This window comes from Mixophyes fleayi, chromosome 2 (assembly GCF_038048845.1).
Source record: "Mixophyes fleayi isolate aMixFle1 chromosome 2, aMixFle1.hap1, whole genome shotgun sequence".
Lineage (NCBI taxonomy): Eukaryota > Metazoa > Chordata > Amphibia > Anura > Limnodynastidae > Mixophyes > Mixophyes fleayi.
The window spans coordinates 180,505,792-180,521,666 of NC_134403.1; the positions used below are offsets into that span (position 1 = coordinate 180,505,792).

The 15,875-nt window shown below is 38.7% G+C and overlaps 2 protein-coding genes across 4 annotated transcripts in view; one reads left to right on the forward strand and one right to left on the reverse strand.

Moving 5' to 3' along the window:
• Positions 1–4,126, forward strand: part of LIG3 (DNA ligase 3) — a 66,780-nt gene extending 62,654 nt beyond the window's left edge. The window contains exons 22-23 of the transcript XR_012688019.1: positions 738–808; positions 3,220–4,126. The gene's annotated coding sequence lies outside the window, so the exon portion shown is untranslated. The remainder of the gene's footprint in view (positions 1–737; positions 809–3,219) is intronic.
• RFFL (ring finger and FYVE like domain containing E3 ubiquitin protein ligase) overlaps positions 1–15,875 on the reverse strand; it is a 66,557-nt gene that overhangs the window by 18,374 nt on the left and 32,308 nt on the right. For 2 of the 3 annotated variants that reach the window (XM_075195039.1, XM_075195038.1), the window contains exon 2: positions 8,785–8,960. In XM_075195039.1, the coding sequence (XP_075051140.1) occupies positions 8,785–8,952 (168 nt within the window). In that variant the 5' untranslated portion in view covers positions 8,953–8,960. Of the gene's footprint in view, positions 1–8,784; positions 8,961–11,199; positions 11,238–15,875 lie in introns of those variants that run through there. The other variant, XM_075195040.1, reaches the window with a different exon arrangement.

Consider the following 15,875-nt stretch of genomic DNA (forward strand, 5'->3'; position numbering starts at 1 on the left):
CACAATCAGTATACACAATATTAAAAATAAACATAAGCAAACCCTGTTAAAGAACTTTGATTCCAGTTAGAGATCAAAAGTTATTGAATCTTGGATAGAACTTTGATTAACACGCATAGTCCTTTGTACTATATTGCATTAGAAATAGTTTGAACAGACAAACCACTTGGTAAGAATGCAAATGATTCAAAGTCTTGGTTAGTATGATCTAATGCAGTCTCACTTGTGAGCGATAAAGTAGTTTATTTAGATTAAAAAGTACATGAGTGATCCCAGACTGAGAGTGCACTATGTTAAAATAGTTGTAGCTCATATAATTCTATCCAAGATTAAAATCTTTCGGACAAAGTAAGATCTCCTGTCATGAGTCTCTAATAAAGGTTCCACAAGTAAACAATGAATGAAATTTGTCACTGTGTGGAACTGCTCCACTATACAGATGGAAACCCTTGGACAAGGCAGCCTGCAGCTCTAACCCAACAAGTGGGCAAATCCAGACTGAACTCCCAATCACCTTATAGTCGTACAGTCAGAACAGCTAGGTCATTTCACATCGGTTCAACCAGGTGTGTCCACCACCCGTCTCCAATTTTAACAAATAAAAAAAAATTAGTTAAGAGAGGATATCCAAAAAAGACTATTTCAGCCAAACATCTCGACTGTCTGAAAATTCAATATTTTATAAACTAATGGTCAATGTATTAAACTATTTACTAATCACGGCTTATTTATTCCAGTTTATCTGAAGTTTATCTGAAGTATCACAGGTGTTCATTAAGGAATGACCGGGAAATTTAGACACGTAAAGGTAACTTTTCAAACTAAATGACTTTCTCTGCCTTATGCTTCAAGTTACAGCAAAAATGCAAGTTTTTGGAACAGAATTAAAAACGAGATCAAATCAACATTAGACATTACTATTACAATAAAATCAGCATGGTAGTCTCTTTCACAGAGAAAAAAAAATAATGAATTTGGCGTTCAATTACTGTTATACCGCATACATAATTTACACAAGAAACCATAAAATTTAAAGAACTGAAGTTGAGTCAATCACATTATGTTCCTTTTGTTTGGAACCTGTTGTAACAGTCTGTAATTTTTACTTAAAGTGTCAGCAAACAGTGTATACTGCCTTTCAGTACTTATTGGATAGTAGGCACTTCCATTACACAGAGGACTCAAGTAAAAGGAACAAAACACTTCTTTCTTGAAGGCCAGGACACCACATTTGTTGATTGGTTCCGTTTCATGAAGTGTACCAGCACATCTTCCTTCTCCTCATTACATTGGGTAATATACCCAATGTACCAGATGTTATCATACACTGCTGATATGTATGTTCCAGGTTGCAGATTACTTTTGTCTACATTTTTTGTGACTGTTGTTGTAGTGACACTAACTCTGGTTCCATTTCCAGACTGCTATACAACTTGGTTTTGCAGTCTTGTATTTCACTTTGTGACACGAAGAAAAACTTTATGCCATGTACATTTTGCCCAGTTATACACACACTCACAGAACCAGGTAGTTGTTTTATTACCAGTTCCTGTGCATCTGAGTGCAAGCTATTTTTATTTTTATTTTTTTTAAGTCAGTCATTTTGGCTAAACATGGCTAAAAGAGGCTGACTGCTATGTCACTTCCACTCTTCTTGGAAGGCTTTCCACAAGATGTTGGAGTGAGAATTTGTTCCCATTCATTTTGTAGAGCATTTATGACATCAGGCTCTGATGTTAGATGAGAAGGCCTGGCTCACAAACGCCATTCCAAAGGTGTTCCATGGGGTTGAGGTCAGGGCTCTGTGCGGGCCAGTCAAGTTCATCCACACGGAAATCATCAAACCATGTCTTTGTTATCTTTACTTTGTGTACTGGGGCACAGTCATGTTGGAATAGAAAAGGACCTTCCCCAAACTGTTGCCACAAAGTTGAAAGCATAGCATTGTCCAAAATGACTTTGTATACTGAAGCATTAAGATTGCCCTTCACTGGAAATAAAGGGCCTAGCCCAAACCCTGAAAAACAGCCCCATACCATTATCCCTCCTCCACCAAACTTCACAGTTGGCATAATGTAGTCAGACAGGTAATGTTCTCCCGGCATCCGCCAAACCCAGACTCGCCCATCTGACCTCCAATGTCTGTGTGCTTTATACCACTCCATCCAACGCTTGGCATTGGTCTTGATGATGTAGTTGCTCAGCCATGGAAACCCATTCCATTAAGCTCCCAACGCAGTTTTTGTGCTTATATTAATACCAGCGGAAGTTCGAAACTCTTCAGCTATGGAATCAGCAGTGCGTTGACTTTTACGCACCATGAGCCTTAGCAGTCGTTTACCCTGCTCTGTGATTTTACGTGTTTTCCGCTTTGTGGCAGAGTTACTGTTGTTTTCTTACAGTTGACTGAGGAATATCCAGCAGCGATGAAATTTCATAAGCCATTTTATTGCACAGGTGGCATCCTACATAGTACCACGTTTGAAGTCAATGAGCTCTTCAGGACGACCCGTTTTGTATCCCAAATGGAGACTGCACGGCTAGATGCTTGATTTTGTATACCTCTGGCAACGGGTCTGATTGAAACAAATCAATTGGCTAAATACTTATGGCCCCTAGTATGTTGGTAAAAAAGGTGGAATTGTTAAATAAGGGGAACTTTTTGACAGATTTTAGCTCAGGTTTTGTGAAATGTAGTAGATGTAATGTTTGTAAATGGGTTGATCCCAAGAGTAAAACTTTTTTTTGACTCCACTGATACTAATGAGTATAAGATCAAAGGTGAAATCAATTGCATGACTACCTCTGTAATCTATATGCTGGAATGCCCTTGTCATCTGAAGTATATTGGAAAAACTAAGAGAATGCTTAAAATTCGGATACAGGAACATGTACAGGCTATAAAAAAATAGAGTAGAGACGCATGCAGTCTCTAAGCATTTTACATTATCCCATAACGGGGACCCTAGCCTTCTTAAATCAAAGCTATAGAACATGTAACATTAGGCCCTAGGGGAGGGGACCTTGCCCTTAAGTTATCATGCAGGGAAATGTATTGGATATTTAAACTAAATACACATGCTCCCTTTGGGCTTAAATGAAGCGTTTGAAATAGCCCTTTTTTATAAGGAACTAACTATATTTGTTCTTTTCTCCTTTTTTCTCCCTATCTTCTGTCCTTTGTTTATCCGAATTGTTTTTATTTTGAATGTATGCTAGCTAGTTCTTTACTTGTATTAGCTTAGTCACAGGACATCTATTGCTGACTGGTGTTCTGCTAAATGTAATACTGTTTTTATAGTGAGCTTGGTCTCTGTCTACTTTAGTATTACTAGCATTCTAATTCTGTCTATTATGATGTATTTAATCATGATGGTGTCAAATGGACTGACCTTAATTGATTCCATTTGTATACACTTATTCCGTAAGATTACTTACCTGCTATCTCTGCCTGTAAAGTTCTAAGGGCTGAGGTATGTGTTAATTTACCACATTTTTTACTTATGTTTGTTGTAAAAGATTTTTTTTTTCTATTTTTCTATATGTATCTATATACGCATAATTTTGTATATGTGAATTCATATGTTTTGTACTTGTGTATTATTAACGCATAATTTTGACCCATTATTCGCTTTAATACGTTTTTTATTTTTGATCTCCACTTTTTATATGGGAGCTTGTAGTGCTATTTGAATATATTGGGTGTTTGAGAATAAAGTTTTGTGCTTTCTGTAAAGCTTTATTGATCGAACTACAACAGAAGTGACGTATTTCCGTAAAACAGAAGTTATCCGGACAGTCCTAAGGGCGGAAGTGAGAGCGAGGTAGCGCTTCTCACTGGTACTGGCAACTTCAGGTTTCCGGTATTTCCATTGTGAAATTGATGAGGAGCGGGTACTATAAAAAGAAGGCTTTTTCTGACTGGTAGTATTCACCCTTTTGATAAAGTCTAATAGACGAAACGCATCAAGGGATTTTTGATGTGCATCTGATCCAATCTGTCGGCTGAACACGCATTATCGCTTGTCACCAGAGGGGCTAAGGAACTACTATCTCCTGTCTGTATATCGGTGCAAAGGAGCCAGGATCACAAGTGGATGGCGAGATCTATATTGGACAGTGGATGATCACAGTGCACAGATAAGCTTGATTTGATTATATTGAATGTACGGGCATTGATTTGCTGTTTATGGATACAATTTTATGATTAAATTCTATGTTATTTTACTTCTGTTGTGAACGCACTACACTATTGTTTGCTATTTTCCATCTGAGTTCTAGTTTGGAGTTCCCTAATCTGCATTAGAAGGATTTGAGGACCGCAGAGGGACACTTTCTTAGATAAGCGAATTTACTTCATATATCTGGTACGAGGCCAATTTGATAATTTTCCTGATCACTGCTCTGTTTTGGCAATATCACACTATGTTTTGGCGCTTCTCTTTCTCTTTTGTGTATCTAGGTTGTACATCTGCAAGCTGATGTTTTAAAGGGAAGCAGCCTACTGTATGTGATTTTAAATATTTGAGCACAGGTTTTAAACACGTGATCATTGGTGTTTGCACTGAGCGCCGTTGTCTTTTCACATTTTTTTATGTATATATATATATATGTATCAATATTGTACATTCCTTACTCAATGGGGGGTGAATATCGAGGGAATGGTTTGAGTCCTGGAGACAGTATATTATCCATGGTTCAGAGCCTTAAGAAGGTACAAAGGGAGTAGAAGAATACACTAAGCTAGGAGACTAAAGTGATTATGGGAAAAGATGGAGTTTATGGGGGAAGTTACCAGACTTCTAAGAAACTAGACTTTTTTGCTGGTTAGCCTATATAACAGTCTTGCTAATTTTCTTAGAATTCACACTTCTGTAGTGGATGAAGAGAATCATTTCAAATATGTTACTGTATCTGTCATATAAAAGTAAACAAGAGATTACGTTATAACAGCTGCGAGATTTCACACAAGTCCAGATTTATTCAGTATGAAAACAAAAAGAAAACACCCAAAAAAACCACCTTACTGTCCTGCTCTAATTAAACACTGGTCACTCCTAACTAACAAACAAGGACAAAGCAAAAAAAAAAAAAAAAAAAAGTTTCAGCACAGTTACTTACAGGCAAATATCAGGTTCTCTCTCTGCAGCCCTTGTCCCCAGGTGGGGAACCCACCCTCACTCTCCAACCATAACCCCAGGACCCTTTTTCGCCTTTTCAACAGGCCAATAGCCCTTCAGCAGCTTACACACAATAACATTTCCTTCGGGGTTTTAAAACAAGTATGTTAGGAACCTTGGTGAAATATACCTGCCATCAAACACTAATCCAGTGACTGTCACAATACACATGGATAACAAACAAACATTAAACATTTACTTTCAGCCTTTACAGTTTTCTATTAAAATACTAATCAGTTGAACGTGTAAACTGTACAGTCTTGTAGTATATGTCTATATACTTGGAACAGTTTTTCTAACAGATAGTTGAACCAATAAATACAATTAATATTCTATGACAATACCTGCCCTTTCTGTGACTAACATATTAAAGCTCACACTTAAATTGATCCCCTAGCTGTCCTGCATTAACCCCAGCATTCCTGATTCAGTGCTCTTCCAGCAATTCTAAACCACAGTAAGCAATCAAGAATGATTCAGCCAGAACAAGCAAAGAGATTCTGCAGCAGCTACATATTGCCTGAGACACATAGGTGATTCCAGGTGAAAGAACCTGTTTATTACCCTCCTACAACTGAGGACACCAAGTTGTTGTGCAGTTGACACTAGAGTCGTTGAGTGTCTGGCTTTGCCAAGTGGTGCCAGGTGTAGTAATGTTGAGTAGTTGCTGAAAAACCAGGTAAAGCCCAAAAACCATGTAGGCATAGTACGCCATTTCTTTACCGAAGATATTCTGTGGCATCCTTCATAATCTTTTCCAGATCTAAAAAAGTAATGCAGACAGGAACTTTTTGGATATATTATCCACAGCCAAAGAACCCTAGATTCTACCCTGCATTGACCATGGGTCTCGCAGTTAATCCAGAGGTGTCCAAAGCAGTATTTTCTGTGTAGGAAGATACATCTTCATATATCGAGTCTGCTCTGGGTATGCCTTCCTACAACCCTTCTGGGAGATTCTCTGCCCATCTGAAGGTCACCTTAGCAATCGAACACATAGCAAGAACAGATTAGGATTTGTAAAATGTGCTTTTGAGAAGACCATCCAGCCTCTTGTATCCTTCAAAGTCTTCTCTGACAAGGTCTGCAAGAGGAATTGTGGTCCACTTAGACAGTCGAGGGTCCACTGCTGATACAGTGTCATAAATCCTGGTCAGTTAGGTGTACACTATTTCACTTGCCTATTGCGAGGGATGGAGTCTGTACGCTGCAGACATTGGTTCTTCCACCTAGTGAGTCTAGCGTATAATAATAATAATAATAATAATAAAACAAATAAATAAAATAAAAAGTTATACTTTATCCAACTTCGGGTGTGAATGAAGATGTGAACAGGAATGACCCCCTCCCACACTTCATACTCTCCCCACTCCCAGCCTTCCCACTCCTGCATAACCCATTTACTCCCACCCTTCCCCATCTCTATACTTAAAACTCCATTCATTCCACTGTACCTTTTGTCTTACACTTCAGCATTATATTTTGTTATACTGTATGTAACCCTAATAGTGCTCACTCCTATACTCACAATAGTGCCCCTTACAACCCGCTACCCTCCATACCAGTAACTGCTTACCTCAAATTAACCACCACATACAGAATACATTTTCTTCTACACATACATCATCTATGGTCACTAACTCCTGAACAACTACATCATAGCAATCTAACAGAAGTAGAGTTTCATGGCTACAGACACTGTTCCCTCAGGACAACAATAAGTGTCCATCAAACCCAGGACAGCCCCCTTGCTAGGGATGGGGAAATAGGGACCTTAGGTATTTAAACACAGGTAGGAATCACACCTCAGACAAAAAAACAGGTACAAATAAAAACATTTCTTATGGTATAACCGCCCATCACAAACTAAAAACAGTAAAACAATGCACTGAAGTAAGCAACTTTGGTAGACAAACCACAGGGTAGCATACAAGGAAAGCAGTGACATAACGATAACAGATAATGTCCTCTGATCTTTAGACCCAAAAATTCACGGTTCAACCTCCCCAACTACCCCTGTCAACTAGACAGCAGCCAAGCTTAAGACAGTCTCCAACAAGCTTAGCCTAAAACTGGAAATGGATGTGCCTCTCCAGGCCCTCACTAGCTCACCACAAACATAGGCCTGATGGGGACTAAGATAACTAGTAAGGACCACTCACAAGTCTCCTAGTGCCTTTAAATTTGGACATTATCTCAAGTTTCCACCTGTGGAAACTAGTCTCAGGTTTCCCAAGGCAGGACCACTATTGGGTGCCGTTAATCACAATGAGATTTCTTGGATGCTACATGTCCAACCTGCTTCCCTTGGCACCCTGCAGTTTTGGGCTCTTCTAGTCTGGGAGTGGGACAATACGGAACACACCCTGCGTATAATGGCACTTAATATTTGAAAAGGGACCAGGTGAGAATAGCAAGTGGTTTTAACTGCTTCATGAAAAATGGTTTATTTTATACCAGGTCAAAAGAGCTTTTCCAAATCCACTGCTTAAAAATATTAAATTATCTGTGTTGAACTGTAAGACGAGGATTCCAGGACCAGGAGACAGACAGCTTGTGGTCTTTCATCACATCTGCTGTCTGGGTCATTCACTTTATGAAAGTATTTAAATGAACCCACAAGTGGTGACATCTTTGATTGTCTGCAGACTAAAAGTCAAGGAGTTAACTATCCCTATTTTGAAAATATCAATGTCTCTAGAACTACAGATTAATATAATGAAATAAAGAAAATTATATTCCACTAGTATAAAGGATTAGCGTGATAAATCCCTGTGACATTGGAACATAGCGACTATTATCAAGTTATAAAGATCTTCGAATTGGAATACTTGCCATAACTTACTTTATTCTGAGTTTTTGGGACCAAAGAAATATACATTATCCTGTCAAGAATCACTAAGGTTAACATCACAAGGAAGATTTGGCAATTTGGCTGTTCCATCTATTTGGATCCAGGGAAGACTTGCTCTACAACAGGTTATTTGATAAGGAATTAGTCCCTATCTGGCAGGTAGTTTGGCTCCTCCAGTTCTTCATAGAATTAAATAAGATATACACATACACCAAAATAGCCATGAACAGCATTATCGCAGGGTGACTGAAATATTGAGATAACAAGTTCAGGGGACATAGCCCTAAACCTGGGATGAAAGGGGGTCCCAAGCCGGTTGTTTGATCCAATGCATTCTCCATTATCTTGAAAAACGCTGTTGTTCCACTGAACAGAAAAAAGATAAAAGGTCTTGTGCCCACCAACTGTGCAGGGAGGGCTCTGGAAAAGACTGAGGAGCAGAGGATTACATAGAAAATGAGTCATGCTTACCAGTGCCCTACAGCATATGGATGGAACATAGCCTATTGCCTGTGTCCCCCTTCTAATGATGGGCCTATCTCTCATTCTTTAGATAGCCCAAATGCTCCCAGCAGCTCACAAAGATGCAACATTTTCCACAATTGTACTTACCTCTCTAAATGGGCACAAATCTGCAGAGATAGGCGCTTGACATTACAAAACAGTACTTTTACGGTGAGCGAACACTAAATGAGATTTCATTAGTTAACGAAATGAATGAAGTTAATGAGAACATCCATCAGTGATTACCTTTCTATTGGGTGTTTGAAGACGAGTACCACAAGCTCTGCAGTTGACCTCTAAAATTGGAGGGGAGGTTCTGAAGTTTGGAGTGGAACGGTCCTGTGCTCTCCCACTCTGCAGGTTCTCTTCTGGCTCTGTATCTACACAGAGCCAGTTACAACATGCAGCCCACATAATCACACCTGGGGAAAGAAGATTGAAAGCTTAAGAATTATGCCAAGAAAAATGAGAAAGTGTGAGAATTGGAACTTCAGTATTTGTGAATATTTTTTCCTGTTCTTTGTAATATATTTCAAGAAGTCATTAGACCTTACGATAACAGAGACAAAGCTGTGACCATGTGGAAATATTTATTTCCTAGGCACAAGACATTTCAAAAGGATAATTTACAAATATGCAAAAAACGCCCAATGAGTGAATATGCAGTTTGGTGACATCATAGGCATATTTTGTGCAAATATGCCTGTTTTTACAGGAAGCAGATAGATTGTAAGCTTGCGAGCAGGGCCTTCTTACCTCTACATATGTATGCATTACCCAGTATTGCTTTATTATTGTTTGTTCCCAATTGTAAAGCGCTACGGAATCTGCTGGCACAATATAAATAAATGTTGATGATGAAAGGCTGGTATATGAGGTGGGAGGGGAGTAATTTGCTGAGTGGATAAGATTATTCCTAGACAAATGCTCCTTGAGTTGAACCCACAAGCAAAAATGAGATTAGGTTTTGTTAGTCAAGATATTTAAAGGAGCTTAGTGTAGTGGAAATCACATGGGTTTATCTGTAGAGCTAGTGATTCACTTATTTTTTTGGCAAGATGTAGATCATTTTAATATACATTGTTGAATGATGCAAGATGAACAAAATGTATTCTGGTTTAAGTGGCTCTTTAAATCTAACAAAAAAACAAACATGAATTTAGAACAGATGACTTGATTACAATGTCATGAGACAGGTATATCAGCGATATCTGGAGGGCTGTAGGTGGGGTTTCTCACTTAGGATACTACTAGAGAAGAGCAACATTCCCAAACGGTTTCACAAAATAATTGCATCTTTCCCCATTCAACTAAGAAATTGTACACGTTTTTCCAGCAGAATTTGGCCTGAAGAGTCCAACCACACCACACAGAAGGAGTTTACGGTCATCATCTCAGCTCTATTCACAAGGCTATAAATTCCATGAAATTACCAATAAATGGCAGAATAGAGATTCAAAAGCAGAACTTAAGAGGAACGTTGCACACCTGATAAACAACCTGCCATGTCGCTCATCTCTAGACATTACCAGCTAGATTAAAAAGAAACGCATCCTACCTATGTAGGGTTTGTCGTTACATATTGGCTTTAGCCACATTACACTAGGGTATCAGCACCTTTGTAACCCTTTTTAAATACTTTCCGTTTGTTGAGTAATGCTCCGGTTCAATTACTAAAGTCATGCCCTGGCCACTTTTGATGTCTGCTAACACTCAATTTAATAGAATGGATTCACTGAAATGTGTCCTCTTGAATGCATGAAAATGCATTAAAATTGCATGTGTATTTTTCTGCATTTTTAATGAACTGAGCAGTAATTTTATGGACTGGGGTTCTGCAATTGCGTCCTTTTAGTTGGAGCATCTAAATTCTCATTGTAATTGCATCTATGCATAAGGCAAGGTCTGCCAGTCACAAACTCCAGATGAACCATGCCACTAATTTCCCCACGACTATGGAAAATAGATTATTAACTTGACTTTACCAAGAAAAAATAAATAAATAATAATTTAAAAAAAAAAAAATGTATGTGCAGGCCATCTCACAGGTAAAGAAACACCAGTTTACAGCATACCCACTATGAATTGCTTTGGGGCATATTCAATTGGCGCATTTTTACAGTTACTATGGTAAAAAAAAAAAAAAATCCGCACGGTGACTTTTTTTACAACTGAATTCCCCCCCTTTGAGTGCTATATGAATAAAAGTTAGTTGTCTTTTGTTAATTAAAGTGACAGCTTTTTTTATTTCAAAGCATATTTTTTTAAGTTACAAAATCGAAAGTAATTTAAGGAATGTAAAGCACAAAATATCTAAATATATCATTTAAATGTCGTATTTTGAACCAACAGGACATTAACTATAACAAACACTGAAATGAAGTATGCAAATATACGGTCTTGGTGACCACATAATGAAACTATTGGGACAGTGAAGTTATAAAGTAGTATAATAATGATAAACTATCTAGAGAAACAGGAAGCACTTCAAGTGAGAGGAGAAACTCGCCTCCAGCTGAGAAAAAATGCTGTTGAAAGAAAAACAAAACAAAACACAAATATACAACTTACAAATAAAATAAATAAGGGCCTAATAAAAACTCGAACCTGGCTAAATTAGTTTAATAAGTGCTTTCATGAATCTTATTTTCATTGTTGTACCTTCTATTGTACCAGTTGTCCTGAAGAACTGCCTGTACACTTCCTTACCACGCCTCTGACAGAAATTTGCATGCTTAAGAAGCACATTACAGGGGTGGAGCACAAATGCAGTGACCAGATTTATTCCCTGGTTTCACTTTCCCTAGAACCACCTGTTCTCCTTATCTTCTACAGTGTATATAGAGAGACAGATTACAACAGCTGGAAATTCCCTGCAATGCCTATAAATGGCTGTCATGCTATGACACATAAGTAAATATAAGCAACATATCCACAATGACTCAGCAACCAAATTTGTTTGTTTGCAACCTACTATAATCACTGGGCCAATGTGGTGCCTGGTAAGATCATAAATTTCTGCATTATAAATCCACTCAAACTTCATTTTTGTATTTTTTTCTTTTTAAATAAACAATACTTTTGTTTTGTTTTTTTAAATATCATCATCATCATCATCATCATCTATTTATATAGCGCCACTAATTCCGCAGCGCTGTACAGAGAACTCATTCACATCAGTCCCTGCCCCATTGGAGCTTACAGTCTAAATTCCCTAATGTAGACACACACTCACACACATAGACATATACATACAGACCCCATTGCTGCGAAGCACAAGTGCTAACCACTAGGCCACTGTGCTGCCCCTAAATAGGTTTCCAAATGCTTATTATTCAGTGTATTTTTAAAATAAGACGTTTTGCAATAACACAAATGACAGTTCACAGAACAATAAGATCATAGTTGCCTACTCTCCCGGAATGTCCAGGAGACTCCCGAATTTTTGGGAGTTCTCCTGGGCTCCCGAGAGAGCAGGCAAAAATCCCAGATCCAGCTGCCGCCGTTCTTTAAGATGGTGGGTGGGGGGGGCACTAAACGCGGCATCGTGGCCCCGCCCCTGCTGCGATTGGCTAAAATTGCCCACGATTGACAGGGGTGGAGCCTAACGGCCCCCCTCGACGGACCCCCTCCCGGACAGCTGCCTCCAAAAGTGGGCAAGTATGAATAAGAAACCTGTTGGCAATGGGAATTTGAAAATTCAGACCCGATATTGAATTAATGCAAGGGCAGACACAACACTTAGGAACTGATTTGCTAATACAGCTTAATTCATCAGGGACAACAGTTTAAATAAAAGGGATCCCAGGCAAGGATGCGCACAGTTCAGGTAAGGGTAATAAGGGGGTGGATTATAAATTTGTTTTAAACAGTTTAAATTAAAGAAAAAAAAATGGAGTTAGCCGTTAAGACAAAAATGCACATATTAACGTGTAAGATACATCCAAATTACCCTTACTCTATCCATACACTGTATAACGAAGTGTCAAACACATGAGAATGTCTAAAAAAAGTGTTAGTAATGCATAAGAAAGTTGCACCTTCCATATAAAAAGTAATTAAATACAAACACTCCCACATCTGTTGTTTACCACTTAAACATTCAATGGAAATCTTCTTTCCTGCAGTAGTCCAATTGTAAATGTCAAATATGTAATCCCAAGACGGCCACAATGCCAATGAATAAAGTACCATCAGCTGCTGCATGGGTCAATATGCAAACTGCTAATCAAAAGCGGCTAGATAGTGCTGCTGGTGTCATCAACATCACCACATCTGTACACCAGGGCTCCGGTACCAGCAAAAGATATATAGATTAAGAAGCATATCAGGCAATGCATTCCAAGTCTCATTAGATCTCATCTCCTTAAGTATAAACTCCCTTACAGTTCTCAACTTACTCTTAATCGCCCCCGATCCAATACTCCAGTCGTAAGGGGCCACAGGTCTAAGACACTTTTACCCTAGAGGCATTATAAAATCACTCAAATACCAACTTTATGTTTATATCTTGGGAGCCTTGTAGTGTTTTACTGGGAGCTAAAATTCTGAATGGCCTCTCATAGTAACAGAGCCAACAGATTCAGAGTAACTGACATAAGCTGGAATATCGGCTACTTAGGAGATCCAGTTTAAACTAGGGATGTGCACCGGCGACTTTTGAGGTCTCGTGTTTTGTGTTTTGGATCCGGATTTTCGTTATTTTTGAGGTTCGGATTTGTCTCGCAAAACACTTGACGAAAGGTCTCGGTTCGGATTTAAGGTATTGGATTCGGATTTTTTTTGAAAAAAACATAAAAAGTTTAAAAATCAAGTTTTTGGGCTTATTTTCACTCCTAGGCTATTATTAACCTCAATAACATTCAATAACAAGCATTTCCACTAATTTACAGTGTATTCTGAACACCTCACAATATAGTTATTAGTCCAAAACGTTGCAAAAAGGTATCTTTCTGGACTGCGTAGAGGAGTGGGTCACCACAATATATTAAAAACCCTGAACTTTTATGATTCGCACCAATAATTGTACCTGGACTGCGTAGAGGAGTGGGTCACCACAATATATTAAAAACCCTGAACTTTTATGAATCGCACCAATAAATGTACCTGGACTGCGTAGAGGAGTGGGTCACCACAATATCTTAAAAACCCAGAACTTTTATGAATCGCACCAATAAATGTACCTGGACTGCGTAGAGGAGTGGGTCACCACAATATATTAAAAACCCTGAACTTTTATGAATCGCACCAATAAATGTACCTGGACTGCGTAGAGGAGTGGGTCACCACAATATATTAAAAACCCTGAACTTTTATGAATCGCACCAATAAATGTACCTGGACTGCGTAGAGGAGTGGGTCACCACAATATATTAAAAACCCTGAACTTTTATGATTCGCACCAATAATTGTACCTGGACTGCGTAGAGGAGTGGGTCACCACAATATATTAAAAACCCTGAACTTTTATGAATCGCACCAATAAATGTACCTGGACTGCGTAGAGGAGTGGGCACTGGGCACCACAATAAAATATATAAAAAACCTTCAACAGGTCTGCATTACACTACACATACGGCTGCTCCTCCATCCTCTCCATCATATACATGTTGGAGTTTTAGCGTGTGACAACCTCTTGTTTTTGATAATGTCAGTGCATTTTGAATATTTTTCAATTTGCCCCACACCACTGAATGTACTTTATCTATGATACGCATCTATCTATCTTGACTGCGTAGTGTGGTGGCCCCGGTACACAATTTGGTACCGAGGCCACAATATAATTAAAAAACCCTCCACGTGTCAGAATTCCACCAAACAAGTATCTGGACTGCGTAGTGGGGTGGCCCCGGTACCCAACTTGATACCGGGGCCACAATAAAATAAATACACCCTCCACGTGTCAGAATTCCACCAAACAAGTATCTGGACTGCGTAGTGGGGTGGCCCCGGTACCCAACTTGATGGCCACAATACCTCCTCCAAACATGCTACAGACAATTCGTCATTGAGATCCCATTAAGTATGTTAAAGACAGACAGGGTCCAAGTGTTATTAGTTGACTTTGTAAAGAAAAAAACTGTCCCTGTTGCACATAGTCGTGCAATGAAGACTTACTTTTTCATTTAAAGGCACGATCTTTCAAGTGTAGTGTTTGTAAGTCTAAGTCATATTATACTTTTGGTAAAATTGGTTTTTTTTGTTCCTCTTTATGTTAATTAATTAGTAATAGAATTAAAGTAGGAAATAGAATTAAATAGAATTAAAGTAGGAAATAGAGTGGTATAGAGTTGTAGTGTGGTATAGATAGAGTGGTCCACACAATATAATAATAAAACCCTCAACTGGTCTGAATTCCACCAAACAAGTATCTTGACTGCGTAGTGTGGTGGCCCCGGTACACAATTTGGTACCGAGGCCACAATATAATTTAAAAACCCTCCACGTGTCGGAATTCCACCAAACAAGTATCTGGACTGCATAGTGGGGTGGCCCCGGTACCCAATTTGATACCGGGGCCACAATACCTCCTCAAAACATGCTCCAGACAATTCGTCATTGACAGACCCCAGACAGACAGGGTCGTAGTGTTATTGTTTGACTTTGTAAACCCAAAAAAATGTCCCTGTTGCACTTGCACATAGTCGTGCAATGAAGACTGACTTTTTCATTTAAAGGCACGATCTTTCAAGTGTAGTGTTTGTAAGTCTAAGTCATATTATACTTTTGGTAAAATTGGTTTTTTTTGTTCCTCTTTATGGTAATTAATTAGTAATAGAATTAAAGTAGGAAATAGAATTAAATAGAATTAAAGTAGGAAATAGAGTGGTATAGAGTTGTAGTGTGGTATAGATAGAGTGGTCCACACAATATAATAATAAAACCCTCAACTGGTCTGAATTCCACCAAACAAGTATCTTGACTGCGTAGTGTGGTGGCCCCGGTACACAATTTGGTACCGAGGCCACAATATAATTTAAAAACCCTCCACGTGTCGGAATTCCACCAAACAAGTATCTGGACTGCATAGTGGGGTGGCCCCGGTACCCAATTTGATACCGGGGCCACATTACCTCCTCCAATTTCCAAGTGTAGTGTTTATAACATCTTAACACTACACTAATTCTAGCACGTCAAAACCTCTTGTTTTAAATAATGACAGGGCATTTAACTTTTGATTTAATTTATTGAATTTGTTGGCATTTTCTTTTACTTTTTGAACATGGCAAACGACTGTTGAATGGTCACATAATGCCAAAAAAAAAGTTGCAAGATGGAATTGTCCTTGGGCCCTCCCACCCACCCTTATGTTGTTGAAATAGGACATGCACACTTTA